The sequence below is a fragment of the Ranitomeya imitator genome, chromosome 2 (genome assembly GCF_032444005.1).
Source record: "Ranitomeya imitator isolate aRanImi1 chromosome 2, aRanImi1.pri, whole genome shotgun sequence".
NCBI lineage: Eukaryota > Metazoa > Chordata > Amphibia > Anura > Dendrobatidae > Ranitomeya > Ranitomeya imitator.
In genome coordinates this window covers 307,787,330-307,810,394 of record NC_091283.1, presented here as the reverse complement: position 1 = coordinate 307,810,394, position 23,065 = coordinate 307,787,330, and the positions used below count along the sequence as shown (strand labels likewise).

Below are 23,065 nucleotides of genomic sequence, written 5' to 3'. Positions count from 1 at the left end.
TTGACCGGACTCATGAAAAGTGGTCCTTCCTTTATTGTTCCCCCTGTGTGTTGCTATAGGTTTTCTCCTGACTATTACCCTAGTGACCCATTACAACTTGTGATTGATGAGAGGGTATGTCCTTGTTTATTTTTTCTAACATGGTGCATCGGTCCCACTAATATAGTATCACGTTCACTGACCTCACTAAGCTGTACTACGTTTCCTATCCTCATGCTAGGATTTTCTATGATGCTTGGACTGAAAACGGTTATTCTCGTACGAGTACAATGTTTCTCTGTATAACCACTTGTAACCGGATACTGCTATTTACATAAATAGACCCGCCTACCTTTTGACCCACCTATGGATTTGTATTGTAAATACTTTATTTTCATTTTATTTTATGTATTGCTTTCTTTCCTGTTATAGTACATTGATGAAGGTCTATACTTGACCGAAACGTCAACTACTGTATGTACTCTCCATATTAAAAATGTTCACTGCATCCCACTAAGTGTGTGCCAAGTCTATCTTCTACACTATATGGTTTGGGCGCCTACTTGAGCACCACTGTCATAAGCTGTGCCTACGGCTATAATTTTATACAGCAAATAAATAGTTGTCACATAGAACCTGAAAGACCTGTCTGACATGCTCACCATGCTCCTCCAGAGTACGTGAGTAACTCAATATATCATCCAGGAAAATTACCACAAATCTGCCAATCAGGGAGAAAAAATATAATTAATGACATTTTCATTAATCCGAATGGCAGCATCAAATGTTCAATCTGCCCCTCAGGTGTATTGAGTGCGGTCTTCCATTCGTCACCATGGCGTATACCTATAAGGTTATATGCCTCTCTCACGTTAAGTCTGTAAAACCATTTATCTCCAGGTAATCAGCTAAACAGGTCAGGTATAAGGGGTAAAGGATAGGGAAGGTGCACCGTGATTTTATTAATCTCTCTGAAGTCCAAGCATGAACGCCGCCCTCCATCCTATTACCAAAAAAACCCCTCAGCGACTGGAGAGGTGCATGGCCGTATATGACCCTTAGCCGGACACTAGAAGGGGATAAATAAGGGAGATTTCGGCATTTTAGCTCCTGGTATAGAGTCGGTAGCACAATCATATGCCGCCATATACTAGACATCCGGTAACTGGTGATAATTCCCTCATGTGTGGGGTCTATTTGTCTCCAGAGAAATCACACGTTACAGTCCACACATAACACTGTGTAGAAAAGGCGGCGCGGGGTAATTGTGCCAGTAGTGAGGGGAAATAATGGCGGAAACGTCACTGACTGAGGAGAAGTTTCCATGTAGGGTCTACACTGCGGATATCATTCCCTGAGACCCCTGATCATGTGACCCCTGACTCCTCCCTCCTGTGACCTCATCACAGGTCCTGTGCGCACGGAGCAGCCATATATGTGGTGTGCGGCTCTGCAGGTGGAGGTATGTGGAGATTTCCCATTACTGAGCGCGGGGGACATTAACCCCTTCTGCACTACGACTCTTTTGATGTTTTTGCCACTTTATAAGAATCATAACGTTTTTTGCTCCGTTTCCTGTAATAGATACATACAACCCAACTATGGAAGACAGGAAGTGAGGGAACGGGTTGTTCTCCTAGTACAGGGCCCTTTTCTTGGCCCCACACAGTGAAATGCCCCCATTATGCCCCTGTAAGCAGGGTTCTGCCCCACAACCAGCTGCCTCGGGCACTTTACCATGAGCTGGTACCTCAAATTCTTCCCCGCACTCCTTTCCTTTCCTTGGCGCCAAATCTGTTCTGCCTTTGGGGTTCTGGCCTATATAATATCAGTAACAGCGTCATCAAGGTCACCTGACCAGGTGCACCCTCTAGACCAGGGGCCCCCAACTTGTAGCTCGGGAGCCACATGTGGCTCGCGGTCCCATGAATTGTGGCTCGCAGCTGTCTGCCAGCTTGGTGCATTAGCTCCCGATTTAGTAAACTGGTATGAAGAGTACATCTCAAAATGGTGAACTTTGTGAGTAGCCCTGCACAGAAAAGCAGACCTGGGTACACTTCTACTGGTCTTGGGGGTTTAGAGATAATTTAAGTATGGTATACTGGAGACAGGATGATACTACCGGTCAGAGGAGGTGCTTGGAGATGGATATGACTGTTGGGGGTGCGTGATAGGAGAATGCTGAATGTGGTGGGGTGTGGTGGGAACCCCTGGATCTTGTATACTGCTTCGGGGTGATTTGTGTGGAAAAGCTTTGGTTATCATTATACCTTTAATGGGGGCTTTGGTTGCCACTACTGTGAGGGGTACAGTACCTGGATGTGGCTTGCGACCCTCTTGCAAAGCTGAATGTGGCTCTGAAGGTCAAAAAGGTTGGGGACCACTGATCTAGACTCTTGCTTCCTGAAACTCTCCCTCTTCCCATTGAAGTCACATGGTCCCGTCTGGACAGCAGATAGCAGTCTTTTTGTACAAATGCAGCAGAGCCCTGAGGAGTCTTTTTTATGACCCTCCTTTTTACACCCCTTATGCAATATCTATGATGCCGCTCACACAGTATGATGTTTCCACAGTACTGGCATCTCTCATAAAAAAGGTATTTTCACACTACCGCCATACGCCCACACACAGTGTAATGTTCCTACAGTACCTCCATACCCCCACACACAGTATAATGTTCCTACAGTACCTCCATACCCCCACACACAATATAATCTTCTCATAGTACCGCTATAACCCCACGCAGTATAATGTTCCTACAGTACTGCTATACCCCCACACACAGTATAATGTTCTCACAGTACCGCTACACAGGGGCTGGCTGGCACTTTTCAGCCTAGGGGGCAATCACAAGGCAGTGGCCCTCGAGTTGCGGTGGCCCTCTTTTTCCCTGCTTATATCTGGCCGCTGCATTAAAGTAGAAGAGATAACAAAAATAGGCTGGTACACAGATATGGGAACAGAACGGAGCTTGCTGCATAGATATGGTAGCAGAACCAAGCTTACTCCAGAGATATCGGAGCAAAATCGAGCTTACTCCAGAGATATGGGAACAGAACGGAGCTTACTACAGATGTATGTGAGCAGAACAGAGCTTACTACAGAGATATGGGAGCAGAACAGAGCTTACTATGGAGATATGGGAGCAGAATCGAGCTTACTACAAATATATGGGAGCAGAACCGAGCTTACTGCAGAGGTATGGGAGCAGAACCGAGCTTACTACAGAGATATGGGAGCAGAACCGAGCTTACTGCAGAGATATGGGAGCAGAACCGAGCTTACTACAGAGATATGGGAGCAGAACCGAGCTTACTGCAGAAATATGGGAGCAGAACCGAGCTTACTGCAGAAATATGGGAGCAGAACCAAGCTTACTACAGAGATAAGGGAGCAGAACTGAGCTTAATAAGCCTACCACATGGAACCAAGCCTGCTACATAGATACTGGAGCAGAACCGAGATTACGACATACATACAGTACCATAATCTAGATTACTACATTGATACAGTACCAGAACCAAGCTTACTGCTTAGATATGGTGCCATAACGGCGCTTACTTACAAACATACATACAACAATACGGCTACACAGTGCCTAGTACTATCACCACTACACAGCGAATACATAATATTATAATATCACCATTACCTCTACATGAAACTACACTCTATACAAAGACCAATGATGCCACCATACACTCCTGACAGAAGTTACAGTTAGGGCCAGAAATATTTGGACAGTAACACAATTTTCGCGAGTTGGGCTCTGCATGCCACCACATTGGATTTGAAATGAAACCTCTACAACAGAATTCAAGTGCAGATTGTAACGTTTAATTTGAAGGGTTGAACAAAAATATCTGATAGAAAATGTAGGAATTGTACACATTTCTTTACAAACACTCCACATTTTAGGAGGTCAAAAGTAATTGGACAAATAAACATAACCCAAACAAAATATTTTTATTTTCAATATTTTGTTGCAAATCCTTTGGAGGCAATCACTGCCTTAAGTCTGGAACCCATGGACATCACCAAACGCTGGGTTTCCTCCTTCTTAATGCTTTGCCAGGCCTTTACAGCCGCAGCCTTCAGGTCTTGCTTGTTTGTGGGTCTTTCCATCTTAAGTCTGGATTTGAGCAAGTGAAATGCATGCTCAATTGGGTTTAGATCTGGAGATTGACTTGGCCATTGCAGAATGTTCCACTTTTTGGCACTCATGAACTCCTGGGTAGCTTTGGCTGTATGCTTGGGGTCATTGTCCATCTGTACTATGAAGCGCCGTCCAATCAACTTTGCAGCATTTGGCTGAATCTGGGCTGAAAGTATATCCCAGTACACTTCAGAATTCATCCGGCTACTCTTGTCTGCTCTTATGTCATCAATAAACACAAGTGACCCAGTGCCATTGAAAGCCATGCATGCCCATGCCATCACGTTGCCTCCAACCATGTTTTACAGAGGATGTGGTGTGCCTTGGATCATGTGCCGTTCCCTTTCTTCTCCAAACTTTTTTCTTCCCATCATTCTGGTACAGGTTGATCTTTGTCTCATCTGTCCATAGAATACTTTTCCAGAACTGAGCTGGCTTCTTGAGGTGTTTTTCTGCAAATTTAACTCTGGCCTGTCTATTTTTGGTATTGATGAATGGTTTGCATCTAGATGTGAACCCTTTGTATTTACTGTCATGGAGTCTTCTCTTTACTGTTGACTTAGAGACAGATACACCTACTTCACTGAGAGTGTTCTGGACTTCAGTTGATGTTGTGAACGGGTTCTTCTTCACCAAATTAAGTATGCGGCGATCATCCACCACTGTTGTCATCCGTGGACGCCCAGGCCTTTTTGAGTTCCCAAGCTCACCAGTCAATTCCTTTTTTCTCAGAATGTACCCAACTGTTGATTTTGCTATTCCAAGCATGTCTGCTATCTCTCTGATGGTTTTTTTCTTTTTTTTCAGCCTCAGGATGTTCTGCTAAAATATAAAGTGTTGTGAAATATGTTGGCACTATAGAAATAAAATTATTATAATTATTATTATTAACAACCCACCATTCAAAATATAAATTATAATCCACCACTGTGCACCCACTAGCTATAAATAGCCACTTTCTCCATTTAATATATAAATTAATTAGCACCTGTACTCTTTCCCCCAATTTATTACCAGTCACTTCATCAACGCCACCCACTATGTACCTACCACTCTATCCCTAACCCCTATTCATTATAGTTACATGCCCTTCCCACCCCAATTCATTGTCATGTCTTTTTCTCCCACCCTCTATTCATTATCAACTGCTCTACCCCACATTCAATACATCAGTTACTCCCCCATCCTTAAGATTTATTATTTGTTCTTCCCCTAGATCATCATTTGCTCTCCCCACCCCCTCTTCAATTGATCATTTGCTCTCCCCACCCCAACCTTCAATTAAATTGCTGTCCCCTGTCCCTCATACTGAATTCATCATTTGCAGTCCCCCACTTTAATTTGAAGTCCCCTTTCTTCATTCATCGCAGTCCCCTATCACCCCCTCACTTCATCTGCAGTGCCCCTTCATCATTTGCAGCCCCCTATCCCCCTTACATTTCATCATGAGCAGTCCCACCTCAGACACACTTCATCATGTGCAGTCCTGCAGTTTCCTTCCCCCCCACTTCATCATCTGCAGTCACCCTTACCCCCCACTTCATCATCTGCAGTCCTCTTACCCCAATTTCATCATGTGCAGTCACCCTTACCCCCCACTTCATGTGCAGTCCATCTTACCCCCCACTTTTTCATGTGCAGTCCCCATTACCCCCCACTTCATGTGCAGTTCACCTTACACCCCACTTCATCATGCGCAGTCCCCCTTAACCCCCAATTCATCATGTGCAGCCACACCTGTTGTGAATTCTGTGGCTGAATTCACTCCTGTGGTCACAAGTGGTACTGCAGCTTCTGAGCTTCCTCCCTCAGGTGTTCTGGTGAGCTCGTTGGCTTCTTTGTTATTTAACTCCGCCTGATTCTGTCTTCCTTGCTCCTAGTCAATGTTCCAGTGTTGGATCTGAGCTTCTGGATCTTTCCTGTGGCCTGCTGCTCTGCTTAGATAAGTGCTTCTTTGCTTTTGTTGCTACTTTTTCTGTCCAGCTTGTCAATTCGTTTTGCTGGAAGCTCTGAGACGCAAAGGGTGTACCGCCGTGCCGTTAGTTCGGCACGGTGGGTCTTTTTGCCCCTTTGCGTGGTTTTTTGCGTTAGGGTTTTTTGTAGACTGCAAAGTTCTCTTTGTTATCCTCGCTCTATCTAGAATATCGGGCCTCACTTTGCTGAATCTATTTCATCCCTACGTTTGTCTTTTCATCTTGCTAACAGTCATTATATGTGGGGGGCTGCCTTTTCCTTTGGGGTATTTCTCTGAGGCAAGTCAGGCTTGTTTTTCTATCTTCAGGCTAGTCAGCTCCTCAGGCTGTGCCGAGTTGCATAGGTAGTGTCAGGCGCAATCCACAGCCACCTTTAGTTGTGTTTAGGATAGGTTCAGGTATTGCGGTCTACAGAGATTCCACGTCTCAGAGCTCGTTCTATTGTTTTTGGGTTATTGTCAGATCACTGTATGTGCTCTGATTGCTGGCACACTGTGTCACTGGATTGCCTTCATAACAGTACTAGGAGCCTGCCTAATGATTCTCAATAGAGGGAAAAAAAGAAGTTCTGACATCATTTTTTTTTCTTCTCTCAGCTCTGTGTTCAGTTTTTTTTTTCCCCTAGACATTTGGGTGTTTCAGGACACAGGTGTGGACATGGATATTCAGGGTCTGTGCTCTTCAATGGATAATCTTGTTATAAATGTACAAAGGATTCAAGATACTATTGATCAGAAATCTATGTTAGAACCAAGAATTCCTATTCCTGATTTGTTTTTTGGTGATAGAACTAAGTTTCTTAATTTCAAAAATAATTGTAAGCTATTTCTGGCCTTGAAACCTCATTCTTCTGGTAATCCTATTCAACAGGTTTTGATTATTATTTCTTTTTTGCGCGGCGACCCTCAGGACTGGGCATTTTCTCTTGCGCCAGGAGACCCTGCATTGAGTAATGTCAATGCGTTTTTCCTGGCACTCGGATTACTTTACGATGAGCCTAGTTCAGTGGATCAGGCTGAGAAAAATTTGCTGGCTTTGTGCCAGGGTCAGGATGATATAGAAGTATATTGTCAGAAATTTAGGAAGTGGTCAGTACTCACTCTGTGGAATGAATCTGCGCTGGCAGCTTTGTTCAGAAAGGGTCTCTCTGAGGCTCTTAAGGATGTCATGGTGGGTTTTCCTATGCCTGCTGGTTTGAATGAGTCTATGTCTTTGGCCATTCAGATCGGTCGACGCTTGCGTGAGCGTAAATCTGTGCACCATTTGGCGATATTGCCTGAGATTGAACCTGAGCCTATGCAGTGCGATAGGACTATGACCAGAGTTGAACGGCAAGAACACAGACGTCTGAATGGTCTGTGTTTCTACTGTGGTGATTCCACTCATGCTATTTCTCATTGTCCTAAGCGCACTAAGCGGTTCGATAGGTCTGCCGTCTTTGGTACTGTACAATCCAAATTCCTTCTGTCCATTGCCTTGATGTGCTCTTTGTCATCGTATTCTGTCATGGCGTTTGTGGATTCAGGCGCTGCCCTGAATCTGATGGATTTGGATTATGCTAAACGTTGTGGGTTTTTCTTGGAGCCTTTGCGGTGTCCTATTCCGTTGAGAGGAATTGATGCTACACCTTTGGCCAAGAATAAACCTCAGTACTGGACCCAGCTGACCATGTGCATGGCTCCTGCACATCAGGAAGTTATTCGCTTTCTGGTGCTACATAATCTGCATGATGTGGTCGTGTTGGGGTTGCCATGGCTGCAAACCCATAATCCTGTATTGGATTGGAACTCTATGTCGGTATCCAGCTGGGGTTGTCAGGGGGTACATGGTGATGTTCCATTTTTGTCTATTTCGTCATCCACTCCTTCTGAGGTCCCAGAGTTCTTGTCTGATTATCAGGATGTATTTGAAGAGCCCAAGTCCGATGCCCTACCTCCGCATAGGGATTGTGATTGTGCTATCAATTTGATTCCTGGTAGTAAATTCCCTAAAGGTCGATTATTTAATTTATCCGTGTCTGAACACGCCGCTATGCGCAGTTATGTGAAGGAATCCCTGGAGAAGGGACATATTCGCCCATCGTCATCACCACTGGGAGTAGGGTTCTTTTTTGTAGCCAAGAAGGATGGTTAGCTGAGACCGTGTATTGATTACCGCCTTCTTAATAAGATCACTGTTAAATTTCAGTATTCCTTGCCATTGTTATCTGACTTGTTTGCTCGGATTAAGGGGGCTAGTTGGTTCACTAAGATAGATCTTCGTGGTGCGTATAATCTGGTGAGAATCAGGCAAGGAGATGAATGGAAAACTGCATTTAATACGCCCGAGGGTCATTTTGAGTATCTAGTGATGCCGTTCGGACTTGCCAATGCTCCATCTGTGTTTCAGTCTTTTATGCATGACATCTTCCGTGAGTATCTGGATAAATTCCTGATTGTTTACTTGGATGACATTTTGATCTTCTCAGATGATTGGGACTCTCATGTGAAGCAGGTCAGAATGGTTTTCCAGGTCCTGCGTGCTAATTCTTTGTTTGTGAAGGGATCAAAGTGTCTCTTCGGTGTGCAGAAAGTTTCATTTTTGGGGTTCATCTTTTCCCCTTCTACTATCGAGATGGATCCGGTTAAGGTCCAGGCCATCCAGGATTGGACTCAGCCGACATCTCTGAAAAGTCTGCAAAAATTCCTGGGCTTTGCTAATTTTTATCGTCGCTTCATCTGTAATTTTTCTAGCATTGCCAAACCATTGACTGATTTGACCAAGAAGGGTGCTGATTTGATTAATTGGCCTTCTGCTGCTGTGGAAGCTTTTCAGGAGTTAAAGCATCGTTTTTGTTCTCCCCCTGTGTTGTGTCAACCAGATGTTTCTCTTCCGTTCCAGGTCGAGGTTGATGCTTCTGAGATTGGAGCAGGAGCGGTTTTGTCACAGAGAGGTTCTGGTTGCTCAGTGTTGAAACCATGTGCTTTCTTTTCCAGGAAGTTTTCGGCTGCTGAGCGTAATTATGATGTGGGCAACCGAGAGTTGCTGGCCATGAAGTGGGCATTCGAGGAATGGCGTCATTGGCTTGAAGGAGCTAAGCATCGCGTGGTGGTATTGACTGATCATAAGAACCTTACTTATCTCGAGTCTGCCAAGCGCTTGAATCCTAGACAGGCCCGTTGGTCGTTATTTTTTGCCCGCTTCGATTTTGTGATTTCGTACCTTCCGGGCTCTAAAAATGTGAAGGCGGATGCTCTGTCTATGAGTTTTGTGCCCGACTCTCCGGGTTCATCTGAGCCGGCGAGTATCCTCAAGGAAGGAGTCATTGTGTCTGCCATCTCCCCTGATTTGCGGCGAGTGTTGCAAAAATTTCAGGCTAATAAACCTGATCGTTGTCCGGCGGAGAAACTGTTCGTCCCTGATAGGTGGACTAGTAAAGTTATCTCGGAACTTCATTGTTCTGGTGTTGGCTGGTCATCCTGGAATCTTTGGTACCAGAGAGTTAGTGGCTAGATCCTTCTGGTGGCCATCTCTGTCACGGGATGTACGTACTTTTGTGCAGTCCTGTGGGATTTGTGCTAGGGCTAAGCCCTGCTGTTCACGTGCCAGTGGGTTGCTTTTGCCCTTGCCGGTCCCAAATAGGCCTTGGACACATATTTCGATGGATTTCATTTCTGACCTTCCCGTTTCTCAAAAGATGTCAGTCATTTGGGTGGTCTGTGATCGCTTTTCTAAAATGGTCCATCTGGTGCCCTTGGTTAAATTGCCTTCCTCCTCTGATTTGGTGCCTTTGTTCTTCCAGCATGTAGTTCGTTTGCATGGCATTCCTGAGAATATTGTTTCTGACAGAGGTTCCCAGTTTGTTTCAAGGTTTTGGCGAGCCTTTTGTGGTAGGATGGGCATTGACCTATCTTTTTCCTCGGCTTTCCATCCTCAGACTAATGGCCAGACCGAACGAACCAATCAGACCTTGGAAACATATCTGAGATGTTTTGTTTCTGCTGACCAGGATGATTGGGTGTCCTTTTTGCCGTTGGCTGAGTTCGCCCTTAATAATCGGGCCAGCTCGGCTACCTTGGTCTCTCCATTTTTCTGCAATTCTGGGTTCCATCCTCGTTTCTCTTCAGGACAGGTTGAGTCTTCGGACTGTCCTGGTGTGGATTCTGTGGTGGACAGGTTGCAGCAGATCTGGACTCAGGTAGTGGACAATTTGACCTTGTCCCAGGAGAAGGCTCAACTTTTCGCTAATCGCAGACGCCGTGTGGGTCCCCGACTTCGTGTTGGGGATCTGGTTTGGTTATCTTCTCGTCATATTCCTATGAAGGTTTCCTCTCCTAAATTTAAACCTCGTTTTATTGGTCCGTATAGGATTTCTGAGATTCTCAATCCTGTGTCTTTTCGTCTGACCCTCCCAGACTCCTTTTCCATACATAATGTATTCCATAGGTCGTTGTTGCGGAGATACGTGACACCTATGGTTCCTTCTGTTGAGCCTCCTGCCCCGGTTTTGGTGGAGGGGGAATTGGAGTATATTGTGGAGAAAATTTTGGATTCTCGTGTTTCTAGACGGAAACTCCAGTATCTGGTTAAATGGAAGGGTTATGCTCAGGAAGATAATTCCTGGGTTTTTGCCTCTGATGTCCATGCTCCAGATCTTGTTCGTGCCTTTCATGTGGCTCATCCTGGTCGGCCTGGGGGCTCTGGTGAGGGTTCGGTGACCCCTCCTCAAGGGGGGGGTACTGTTGTGAATTCTGTGGCTGAATTCACTCCTGTGGTCACAAGTGGTACTGCAGCTTCTGAGCTTCCTCCCTCAGGTGTTCTGGTGAGCTCGTTGGCTTCTTTGTTATTTAACTCCGCCTGATTCTGTCTTCCTTGCTCCTAGTCAATGTTCCAGTGTTGGATCTGAGCTTCTGGTTCTTTCCTGTGGCCTGCTGCTCTGCTTAGATAAGTGCTTCTTTGCTTTTGTTGCTACTTTTTCTGTCCAGCTTGTCAATTCGTTTTGCTGGAAGCTCTGAGACGCAAAAGGTGTACCGCCGTGCCGTTAGTTCGGCACGGTGGGTCTTTTTGCCCCTTTGCGTGGTTTTTTGCCCCTTTGCGTGGTTTTTTGCTTTAGGGTTTTTTGTAGACTGCAAAGTTCTCTTTGCTATCCTCGCTCTATCTAGAATATCGGGCCTCACTTTGCTGAATCTATTTCATCCCTACGTTTGTCTTTTCATCTTGCTAACAGTCATTATATGTGGGGGGCTGCCTTTTCCTTTGGGGTATTTCTCTGAGGCAAGTCAGGCTTGTTTTTCTATCTTCAGGCTAGTCAGCTCCTCAGGCTGTGCCGAGTTGCATAGGTAGTGTCAGGCGCAATCCACAGCCACCTTTAGTTGTGTTTAGGATAGGTTCAGGTATTGCGGTCTACAGAGATTCCACGTCTCAGAGCTCGTTCTATTGTTTTTGAGTTATTGTCAGATCACTGTATGTGCTCTGATTGCTGGCACACTGTGTCACTGGATTGCTTTCATAACACACACCCCCCATTTCATCATGTGCAGTCCCCCTTACTCCCTCCCACTTCATCATGTGCAATCCCCCTTACCTCCCAAATCATGTGCAGCCCCATTCCCCCTTCATCATGCGCAATCCTCCTTACCCCCACATCATCATGGTGGCCCCATTCCATCATGTACAGCCCCACTCTCCCCACTCCATCATGTGCAGTCTCCTTTATCCACTAAACTCCATCATGTGCAGCCGCACTCCCCCTTAATCATGTGCAGCCCCACTCCATCATGTACAGCCCCACTCAACCTTCATCATGTGCAGCCCCACTTACCCCCTCATTCCATCATGTGCAGTCTCCTTTAACCCCCAAATTCCATCATGTGCAGTATCCTCACACCCCCCCCCCTTCATCACTTGCAGTTACCCACCATTACATTTATTTTATAAAGAAAACAAAAATGTTTTTCATACTCACCTCACCAGTCGCTCCCCTGCAGCGCCTCTCTGCTTCTAGCATCCGTGACATGTCGGCGCATGCGTGAGGACGCCATCGCGCATGCCCGACACCTAACCTGGAAGTATAGAGAACATACAGGTGCAGATGCTCCTCAGCCGTCAAGGTGACAGCCAAGCATAGCTCCCGGCCCCAGCGCAGACGTGTGCGCTGACTGTGATGCGGCTGTGTCTGCTGCCAGCCACGTCACAGTACATCGGACATGGCTGCACAAAATTTGCTGTGAGGCTGTAGCCACCACCAGGCAGCTGAACAGCTGCAGGGGGGGCATTTGCCTCTGTGCGACCTGGGCCAGCCAGCCCCTAACGCTATACCGCACACACAGTATATAATCTCATAGTACTGCTATACCCCCTCACACAGTATAATGTTCTCACAGTACCGCTATACCCTCACACACAGTATAATGTTCCTACAGTACCTCGATCCCACCACACACAGTATAATGTTCTCACAGTGCCGCCATACCCCCACACACAGTATAATGTTCTCACAGTACCGCCTTACCCCCACACACAGTATAATGTTCCTACAATACCTCATCCCACCACACACAGTATAATCTTCTTTTTAATAAATGTTTAACATGTTAAAAATTATAAAATGTGTCTTCTGCCTTTTCCATGTTTTTTCTTTTTACAAGAATTGTTGGAACCAATTTTCTTTAGAAACATTTTAATTTCTGCTTTTTCTGGTGTTTGTCTTGTAATATAGGAAAGCCTAAGGCCAGAAATAAACCCCATAAATCACTGTAGATGGAGACTTTGGGATCAGATCATTTCGTGTTAAGAAAAAAGCTTTTATTAAAGCCTCAAACTTCTGTGTGTGAATCTGACCTGAGATCTAACATGATAAAAGATTACAGTGCAGGGAAGACGAGAAACCTTCATATAGACGGCCGGTGGCAGGGCCGGAATGGCCAGAATGCCAGAAGGGCCGGTGCCAGTAGTGGGCCGCTGCCCACCAACTCACCCCCCCAGCACCGCTGCCGCATTCACTATACCGTCGTCATAGACGCCGGTACAGTTGAGTGCAGTGATGAAGGAGAGAGCGTCTACTGACGCTCCCTCTCCCATCATTCCCTACTCTGCCTCTGACACTGCAGGTGCACGTGTACTCACTGTGTCCCAGGCAGTGCAGCGACAGCTGCCGAGACAGGAGCAGGGAGCAACGCGGGCACGAGGAGAGGTGAGGAGTGTGTGTGTGTGTTTTTTTTACTGGACTGTGGGGCCATTCTCCTGGAAAGGAGAGATGCGAGCTGTGCTGTATACTACTATGTGGGCTGTGCTGTATACTACTATGTGGGCTGTGCTATATACTACTGTGTGGGCAGTGCTCTATACTACTATATGGGCTGTGCTATATACTACTGTGTGGGCTGAGCTGTATACTACTATGCGGGCTGTGCTGTATACTACAGTGTGGGGTGGGCTGTGCTATTTACTACTGTGTGAGCGGTGCTCTATACTACTATGTGGGCTGTGCTGTATACTACTGTGTGGGCTGTGCTGTATACTATTGTGTGGGCTGTACTATATACTACTGTGTGGGCTGTGCTATACAATACTGTGTGTGCTGTGCTATATACTACTTTGTGTGCTGTGCTATATACTACTGTGTGGGCTGTGCTATACACTACTGTGTGGGCTGTGCTATATACTACAATGTGGGCTGTGCTGTGTACTACTGTGTGGGCTGTGCTATATACTACTGTGTAGGCTGTGCTGTATACTACTGTGTGGGCAATGCTGTATACTACTGTGTGGGCAGTGCTGTATACTACTGTGTGGGCTGTGCTATATACTACTATGTGGGCTGTGCTATATACTACTGTGGGCTGTGCTATATACTACTATGTGGGCTGTGCTATATACTACTGCATGGGCTGTACTGTATACTGCTACGTGGGCTGTGTTATCTGCTATGCGTGTTGTGCTATTTGCTATGTGTGTTGTGCTATATACTATGCGGGATTTGCTATACACTATGCGGGTTGTGCTATATACTATGCGGGCTTTGCTATATACTATGGGGGTATATTATATTCTATGTGGCTGTGTTATACTATTGTGGGGGTATATTATATTCTATGGAGGAGGCTGTGTTATATACTATGGGGGGTATATTATATTCTATGTGGGAGGCAGTGTTATATACTATGGGGGGCTGCATTATATTCTATGGGGGCTACATTATATATTATGGGGAGGTGGGCTGTATTATATTCTATGGGGGCTACATTACATGGGGGAAAATGTGTGTAAATGGGTTAGTAACTGGCTTAGTGATAGAAAGCAGAGGGTGGTTATAAATGGTATAGTCTCTAACTGGGTCGCTGTGACCAGTGGGGTACCGCAGGGGTCAGTATTGGGACCTGTTCTCTTCAACATATTCATTAATGATCTGGTAGAAGGTTTACACAGTAAAATATCGATATTTGCAGATGATACAAAACTATGTAAAGCAGTTAATACAAGAGAAGATAGTATTCTGCTACAGATGGATCTGGATAAGTTGGAAACTTGGGCTGAAAGGTGGCAGATGAGGTTTAACAATGATAAATGTAAGGTTATACACATGGGAAGAAGGAATCAATATCACCATTACACACTGAATGGGAAACCACTGGGTAAATCTGACAGGGAGAAGGACTTGGGGATCCTAGTTAATGATAAACTTACCTGGAGCAGCCAGTGCCAGGCAGCAGCTGCCAAGGCAAACAGGATCATGGGGTGCATTAAAAGAGGTCTGGATACACATGATGAGAGCATTATACTGCCTCTGTACAAATCCCTAGTTAGACCGCACATGGAGTACTGTGTCCAGTTTTGGGCACCGGTGCTCAGGAAGGATATAATGGAACTAGAGAGAGTACAAAGGAGGGCAACAAAATTAATAAAGGGGATGGGAGAACTACAATACCCAGATAGATTAGCGAAATTAGGATTATTTAGTCTAGAAAAAAGACGACTGAGGGGCGATCTAATAACCATGTATAAGTATATAAGGGGACAATACAAATATCTCGCTGAGGATCTGTTTATACCAAGGAAGGTGACGGGCACAAGGGGGCATTCTTTGCGTCTGGAGGAGAGAAGGTTTTTCCACCAACATAGAAGAGGATTCTTTACTGTTAGGGCAGTGAGAATCTGGAATTGCTTGCCTGAGGAGGTGGTGATGGCGAACTCAGTCGAGGGGTTCAAGAGAGGCCTGGATGTCTTCCTGGAGCAGAACAATATTGTATCATACAATTATTAGGTTCTGTAGAAGGACGTAGATCTGGGTATTTATTATGATGGAATATAGGCTGAACTGGATGGACAAATGTCTTTTTTCGGCCTTACTAACTATGTTACTATGTTACATGCTATGGGGAGGTGGGCTATATTATATTTGGGGGGCTGTATTGGATTTTATGAGGGATGATTGCATCATACTCTTTGATGGGGCTGCATTATATTCTGTGGGGAGGTGGGCTGTATTATATTCTATTCAGGGCTACGTTATATTCTATGGGGGGCTGTATTATATTTATATTCTTTGAGGGGTGATTGCATCATACTCTGTGAGGGGGCTGCATTAAACTATGATGGGCTGCATTTCATTCTATGGGGTGGCTGCATTTACTCTGGGTTGGCTGCATTATACTCTGTGGTGGCTGCATTATATTCTGTTGGGTGGTGGCTGCATTATACTAAATGTGGGCTGCATTATACTGTATGGAGGACTATGGGGAATACGTTATACTTTATGAAGAACTATGCGGTGCATTATACCATGGGAAGTGAATTGTACTACATGGATGACTATGGCGGTGCATTATACTATATGGAGCACTATGAGGAGTGTATTATGCTATATGGAGGACTGAGCAGTGTATTTTAACCCCTTTCTGCCATTGGACGTAATATTCCGTCCATGTGGGGTGGGCCTTAATTCCCAAGGACGGAATATTACGTCCAGCGCGATCGGCCGCGCTCACGGGGGGAGCGCCGCCGATCGCGGCCGGGTGTCAGCTGCTTATCGCAGCTGACATCCGGCACTATGTGCCAGGAGCGGTCACGGACCGCCCCCGGCACATTAACCCCCGGCACACCGCGATCAAAGATGATCGCGATGTGCCGGCGGTGCAGGGAAGCATCGCGCAGGGAGGGGGCTCCCTGCGGGCTTCCCTGAGACCCCCGCAGCAAAGCGATGTGATCGCGTTGCTCCGGGGGTCTCCTACCTCCCTCCCTGCAGTAAGTCCCGGATCCAAAATGGCCGCGGATCCGGGTCCTGCAGGGAGGGAGGTGGCTTACCAAGTGCCTGCTCAGAACAGGCACTTGGTAACGCTGCACTGCTCTCAGACAGATCGGTGATCTGTCAGAGTGCTGTGCAAACTGGCAGATCACCGATCTGTATTGTCCCCCCCTGGGGCAAAGTAAAAAAGTAAAAAAAAAAATTTCCAAGTGTGTAAAAAAAAAAAAAAAAAAAAATCCTAAATAATGAAAAAAAAATATATATATTATTCCCATAAATACATTTCTTTATCTAAATAAAAAAAACAAAACAATAAAAGTACACATATTTAGTATCTCCGCGTCCGTAACGACCCGACCTATAAAACTGGCCCACTAGTTAACCCCTTCAGTAAACACCGTAAGAAAAAAAAAAAAAAAACGAGGCAAAAAACAACGCTTTATTATCATACCGCCAAACATAAAGTGGAATAACACGCGATCAAAAAGACGGATATAAATAACCATGGTACCGCTGAAAGCGTCATATTGTCCCGCAAAAAAAGAGCCGCCATACAGCATCATCAGCAAAAAAATAAAAAAGTTATAGTCCTGAGAATAAAGCGATGCAAAAATAATTATTTTTTTCTATAAAATAGTTTTTATCGTATAAAAGCGCCAAACCATAAAAAAATGATATAAATGAGGTATCGCTGTAATCATACTGACCTGAAGAATAAAACTGCTTTATCAATTTTACCAAACGCGGAACGGTATAAACGCCTCCCCCAAAAGAAATTCATGAATAGCTGGTTTTTGGTCATTCTGCCTCACAAAAATCGGAATAAAAAGCGATCAAAAAATGTCACGTGCCCGAAAATGTTACCAATAAAAACGTCAACTCGTCCCGCAAAAAACAAGACCTCACATGACTCTGTGGACTCAAATATGGAAAAATTATAGCTCTCAAAATGTGGTAACGCAAAAAATATTTTTTGCAATAAAAAGCGTCTTTCAGTGTGTGACGGCTGCCAATCATAAAAATCCGCTAAAAAACCCACTATAAAAGTAAATGAAAAAAATGTATTTATTTCCATTTTCCCATTAGGGTTAGGGCTAGGGTTAGGGTTAGGGCTAGGGCTAGGGTTAGGGTTAGGGTTAGGGCTAGGGCTAGGGTTAGGGCTAGGGTTAGGGCTAGGGTTAGGGCTAGGGTTAGGGTTAGGGCTAGGGCTAGGGTTAGGGCTAGGGCTAGGGTTAGGGCTAGGATTAGGGCTAGGGTTAGGGCTAGGGTTAGGGCTAGGGTTAGGGTTAGGGCTAGGGCTAGGGTTAGGGCTAGGGTTAGGGCTAGGGTTAGGGCTAGGGTTAGGGTTGGGATTAGGGTTAGGGTTAGGGCTAGGGCTAGGGTTAGGGTTAGGGTTGGGGCTAGGGTTAGGGCTAGGGTAAGGGCTAGGGTTAGGGTTAAGGCTACAGTTAGGGTTGGGGCTAAAGTTAGGGTTAGGGTTTGGATTACATTTGCGATTGGGATTAGGATTAGGGGTGTGTCTGGGTTAGAGGTGTGGTTAGGGTTACCGTTGGGATTAGGGTTAGGGGTGTGTTTGGATTAGGGTTTCAGTTATAATTGGGGGGTTTCCACTATTTAGGCACATCAGGGGGATCTCCAAACGCGACATGGCGACCGATCTCAATTCCATCCAATTCTGCATTGAAAAAGTAAAACAGTGCTCCTTCCCTTCCGAGCTCTCCCGTGTGCCCAAACAGGAGTTTACCCCAACATATGGGGTATCAGCGTACTCAGGACAAATTGGACAAAAACTTTTGGGGTCCAATTTCTCCTGTTACCCTTGGGAAAATACAAAACTGGGGGCTAAAAAATAATTTTTGTGGGAAAAAAAGAGATTTTTTATTTTCACGGCTCTGCGTTATAAACTGTAGTGAAACACTTGGGGGCTCAAAGTTCTCACAACACATCTAGATAAGTTCGTGGGGGGGTCTAGTTTCCAACATGGGGTCACTTGTGGGGGTTTCTACTGTTTAGGTATATTAGGGGCTCTGCAAACGCAATGTGACGCCTGCAGACCATTCCATTTAAGTCTGCATTCCAAATGGCGCTCCTTCCCTTCCGAGCCCTCCCATGCGCCCAAACGCTGGTTCACCCCACATATGGGGTATCAACGCACTCAGGACAAATTGGACAACAACTTTTGGGGTCCAATTTCTCCTTTTACCCTCGAGAAAATACAAAACTGGGGGCTAAAAAATAATTTTGAGGGGAAATTTTTTATTTTATTTTCACGGCTCTGCGTTATAAACTGTAGTGAAATACTTGGGGACTCAAAGTTCTCACAACACATCTAAATAAGTTCCTTGGGGGGTCTAGTTTCCAATATGGGGTCACTTGTGGGGGGTTTCTACTGTTTAGGTACATTAGGGGCTCTGCAAACACAATGTGACGCCTGCAGACCATTCCATCTAAGTCTGTATTCCAAATGGCTCTCCTTCCCTTCCGAGCCCTCCCATGCGCCCAAACGCTGGTTCTCCCCCACATATAGGGTATCAGCGCACTCAGGACAAATTGCACAACAACTTTTGGGGTCCAATTTCTCCTGTTACCCTCAGGAAAATACAAAACTGGGGGCTAAAAAATTATTTTTGTGGGAAAAAAATTTTGTTTTATTTTTACGGCTCTGCATTATAAACTTCTGTGAAGCTCTTATTGGGTCAAAGTGCTCACCACACATCTAGATAAGTTCCTTAGGGGGTCTACTTTTCAAAATGGTGTCACTTGTGGGGGGTTTCAATGTTTAGGTACATCAGTGGCTCTCCAAACGCAACATGGCGTCTCATCTCAATTCCTGTCAATTTTGCATTGAAAGGTCAAACGGCGCTCCTTCCCTTCCGAGCTCTCCCATGCGCCCAAACAATGGTTTACCCCCACATATGGGGTATCAGAGTACTCAGGACAAATTGTGCCACAACTTTTGTGGTCCAATTTCTTCTCTTACCATTGGGAAAATAAAAAATTTGGGGCGAAAAGATAATGTTTGTGAAAAAAAATGATTTTTTATTTTTACGGTTCTGCATTATTAACTTCTGTGAAGCACTTGGTGGGTCAAAGTGCTCACCACACCTCTAGATAAGTTCCTTAGGGGGTCTACTTTCCAAAATGGTGTCACTTGTGGGGGGTTTCAATGTTTAGGCACATCAGTGGCTCTCCAAACGCAACATGGCGTCCCATCTCAATTCCAGTCAACTTTGCATTGAAAAGTCAAATGGCGCTCCTTCCCTTCCGAGCTCTGCCATGCGCACAAACTGTGGTTTACCCCCACATATGGGGTATCAGCGTACTCAGGACAAATTGTACAACAACTTTTGGGGTCCATTTTCTCCTGTTACCCTTGGCAAAATAAAACAAATTGGAGCTGAAGTAAATTTTTTGTGAAAAAAAGTTAAATGTTAATTTTTATTTAAACATTCCAAAAATTCCTGTGAAGCACCTGAAGGGTTAATAAACTTCTTGAATGTGGTTTTGAGAACCTTGAGGGGTGCAGTTTTTAGAATGGTGTCACACTTGGGTATTTTCTATCATATAGACCCCTCAAAATGACTTCAAATGAGATGTGGTCCCTAAAATAAAATGGTGTTGTAAAAATGAGAAATTGCTGGTCAACTTTTAACCCTTATAACTCCCTAACAAAAAAAAATTTTTGGTTCCAAAATTGTGCTGATGTAAAGTAGACATGTGGGAAATGTTACTTATTAAGTATTTTGTGTGACATATCTCTGTGATTTAATTGCATAAAAATTCAAAGTTGGAAAATTGCGAAATTTTCAAAATTTTCGCCAAATTTCCGTTTTTTTCACAAATAAACGCAGGTAATATCAAAGAAATTTTACCACTATCATGAAGTACAATATGTCACGAGAAAACAATGTCAGAATCACCGGGATCCGTTGAAGCGTTCCAGAGTTATAACCTCATAAAGGGACAGTGGTCAGAATTGTAAAAATTGACCCGGTCCATAACGTGCAAACCACCCTTGGGGGTAAAGGGGTTAATATATGGATGACTATAGGGAGTGTATTATACTATATGGAGGACTGTGGTGCACATTATAATATATGGAGGACTATGGGGTGTATTTTACTAAACAAGTAAAATGCTACATATTCAGATTGTTTTTGCTGGAACAAAAATCATTGTTCTCAGCAGCATATCGCCGGTGTAAACTGTAGATGTGCTGCTGATAACATGATACTGTATGGTGATCTGTTAGTGATCTATTAGTGATCGTTCTGTCCCATCATTATTCCTCAGCTGGTGGAAAGAGGCCGGTAAACAAACGTTGAACAATTTCAATATTGCTGATCACACTCATTTAGCGGCCTGATCTCAGCGCTTGTAAATACAACCGAAATGCTTTTGTGTGATGTGCAATATGTTAGCATTTGGGGCCCCATTTTAAACTTTGCCTACGGCCCCACTTTGCCTAAAACCGGCCGTGCCTACAAGTGTACAAAGATATTATACAGTCACCGTGTGACAAGTGGGCCTGTGTAACTTCAAATGATGCCAGGCCTGAATTTTAGACCCAGTCCGGCCCTGGCCGGTGGTGATGGAGTCAGTGACCGACTCTGGCTAAATATGTTTCTAGAGCCATAGTAGAAGAAGATGTCCTCCTTATCATGAAGTAGTTATTTCTCCTGTCACGTGTAATGAATATCTCCTGCAGTATTGCTAATGCCGATTCCAGTGTCGGTAAATGAGACGAGAATTAGCGTTATGGAAGATGAGTCTATGAGGAACGTATTCAGCTGCCGACTCCGAGGAAGAAACTGCTTGTTGTCTGCGGCCTAAATATATAGGTTTTATTAGTAGATGTAAAGCAGAAAACTAATTACTGTAAAATAATAAATCTCCTCATATGTTTCCCTTATTATCTCGAGTAATTGTATTATTACACAGGATTCTCATGATGTTACATCGGCTCATCATCTCATTCAGGTCTCTACAATATCGGATCCTCTCAGTGAAGATCTTCTACAAAAGAAAATTTTCCTGATTTACCCATCAAAGATTGATATGGACAGAGACAAGATGGTAGAGAAAATATTACACCTCACCCTAGAGATCCTCTTCCGGCTTACTGGAGAGGTGAGAGATTCTGATGACGTCACATTACATCATTCTTATCTATGGGAATAACAGCTGGACAGAACTGGAGAGGTGAGGACTCTGGAAATGTCTGTAGTGAGATTTATTAATGTGTCTCTCCATAACCAGGATTACACAGTGGTGAAGAAGACCTCTAGTGATCGCTGTCCGTATCCTGTGTCTGAGGGATGGGGAAGACCCCTGAGCCCAATCACTGGACCTGCACCTCACCCCCTGATCCATGAGGACATCAATGACCAGAAGATCCTAGAACTCACCTACAAGATGATTGAGCTGCTGACTGGAGAGGTGACACTGCTGGGAATGCTGGGACATTATACAGTAACACTATGAAGGGATCGGGGATGACGGGATCGTTGTATGTGTCAGGTTTCTATAAGGTGTCAGGATGTCGCTGTCTATTTCTCCATGGAGGAGTGGGAGTATTTAGAAGAACAGAAAGATCTGTACAAGAACGTCATATTGGAGGTTCCCCAGCCCCTCACATCACCAGGTAATAGACAGGACTAAATACACACGGCCTATAATTATCTGTATATATAGAATGAATTTACTGCCTGTATGTGTTTCCTCCAGATCTATCCAGTAAGAAGACAACACCAGAGAGATGTCCCCGTCCTCTTCTGCCACAGGACTGTAATGAAGAAGATCCCAATGCTCCTCAGGATCATCAGGTAGATGGAGAGAAGCTGTCAGGAGATCTCCCCTATGATGTGTAGGCGCCGGTGAAGGTCTTGTGCTCAGTCTTGTTTTATCCTCCAGTATTATATGTTTTATACTTGTGTAATGAGAATGGTGGAGATGGCAGAATTAGAACTGATCATAGATGTGACTTCTCCATCTGTCTGTGAGTTTTATAATTTTTGTTTCAGGGTGAAGATCTGACCCATATTAATACTACAGAGACATATGTGAGTGGGGATGAGTGGTGTAAAGAGGAGGTTCCTCCGTATGGCTACCCAGGTGAGTATTAAGCCTCTTCTCCCAACTGTAAGCCCTATGCCCCTTAGCCCCAAGGCACCAATATATCCTGGACTGCCGAGAAGTTTTATGGGTGTCTTATGGTAGTATTTAAAGATTTGGGAATCTCATTGTATAATAAAGCCCATTCACACCTTTTTGTGACAGCTTTAATGTCCGACCTTAAATCTGAATTGAAAGAGGCAATAATGTCAGTTAGACCTGACATTGAGACTTCCACTGCATCAGCAGGGAAATTAAAGGTTAAACCAGTAGCTGCAGCGATTCCTGCTCCAACCTCAGCCCCCACCCCAGCTCCGTTCCTTATCAGGGCACAGCTCCGTTCCTTATCAGTGGCCCACACAACAGACTCCAGCTCCTGCCCTCCCCACCGTACACAAATCCAGTCCCATACTTCAATATTCCTTTTAACCCTATGTCTGGGAACCCCCCGTCCCCAGCCCCGCCATATCAATTCTCAGACCAAGAGCTTGTTTTAATTGGAGTAGATGGCAGATCCAATAAATATACTCTTGCAAAACCCATCCCTGTGGGACCTTTCCCTGAGGTTGCGGCCCAGTTCCTAATCTCTCCCACATGTCCGGTAAATTTACTGGGGGCAAA

At 44.8% G+C, this 23,065-nt stretch overlaps 1 protein-coding gene across 1 annotated transcript in view; it reads left to right on the top strand.

Annotated features, from left to right (window-relative positions):
- Window positions 1-1,384: 1,384 nt before the first annotated feature.
- Window positions 1,385-23,065, top strand: part of LOC138663371 (zinc finger protein 773-like) — a 50,586-nt gene continuing 28,905 nt past the window's right edge. The window contains exons 1-6 of the mRNA XM_069749547.1: window positions 1,385-1,441; window positions 21,272-21,460; window positions 21,590-21,769; window positions 21,851-21,974; window positions 22,058-22,155; window positions 22,354-22,444. Coding sequence (XP_069605648.1) covers window positions 1,415-1,441; window positions 21,272-21,460; window positions 21,590-21,769; window positions 21,851-21,974; window positions 22,058-22,155; window positions 22,354-22,444 — 709 coding nt within the window. The 5' untranslated portion in view covers window positions 1,385-1,414. The remainder of the gene's footprint in view (window positions 1,442-21,271; window positions 21,461-21,589; window positions 21,770-21,850; window positions 21,975-22,057; window positions 22,156-22,353; window positions 22,445-23,065) is intronic.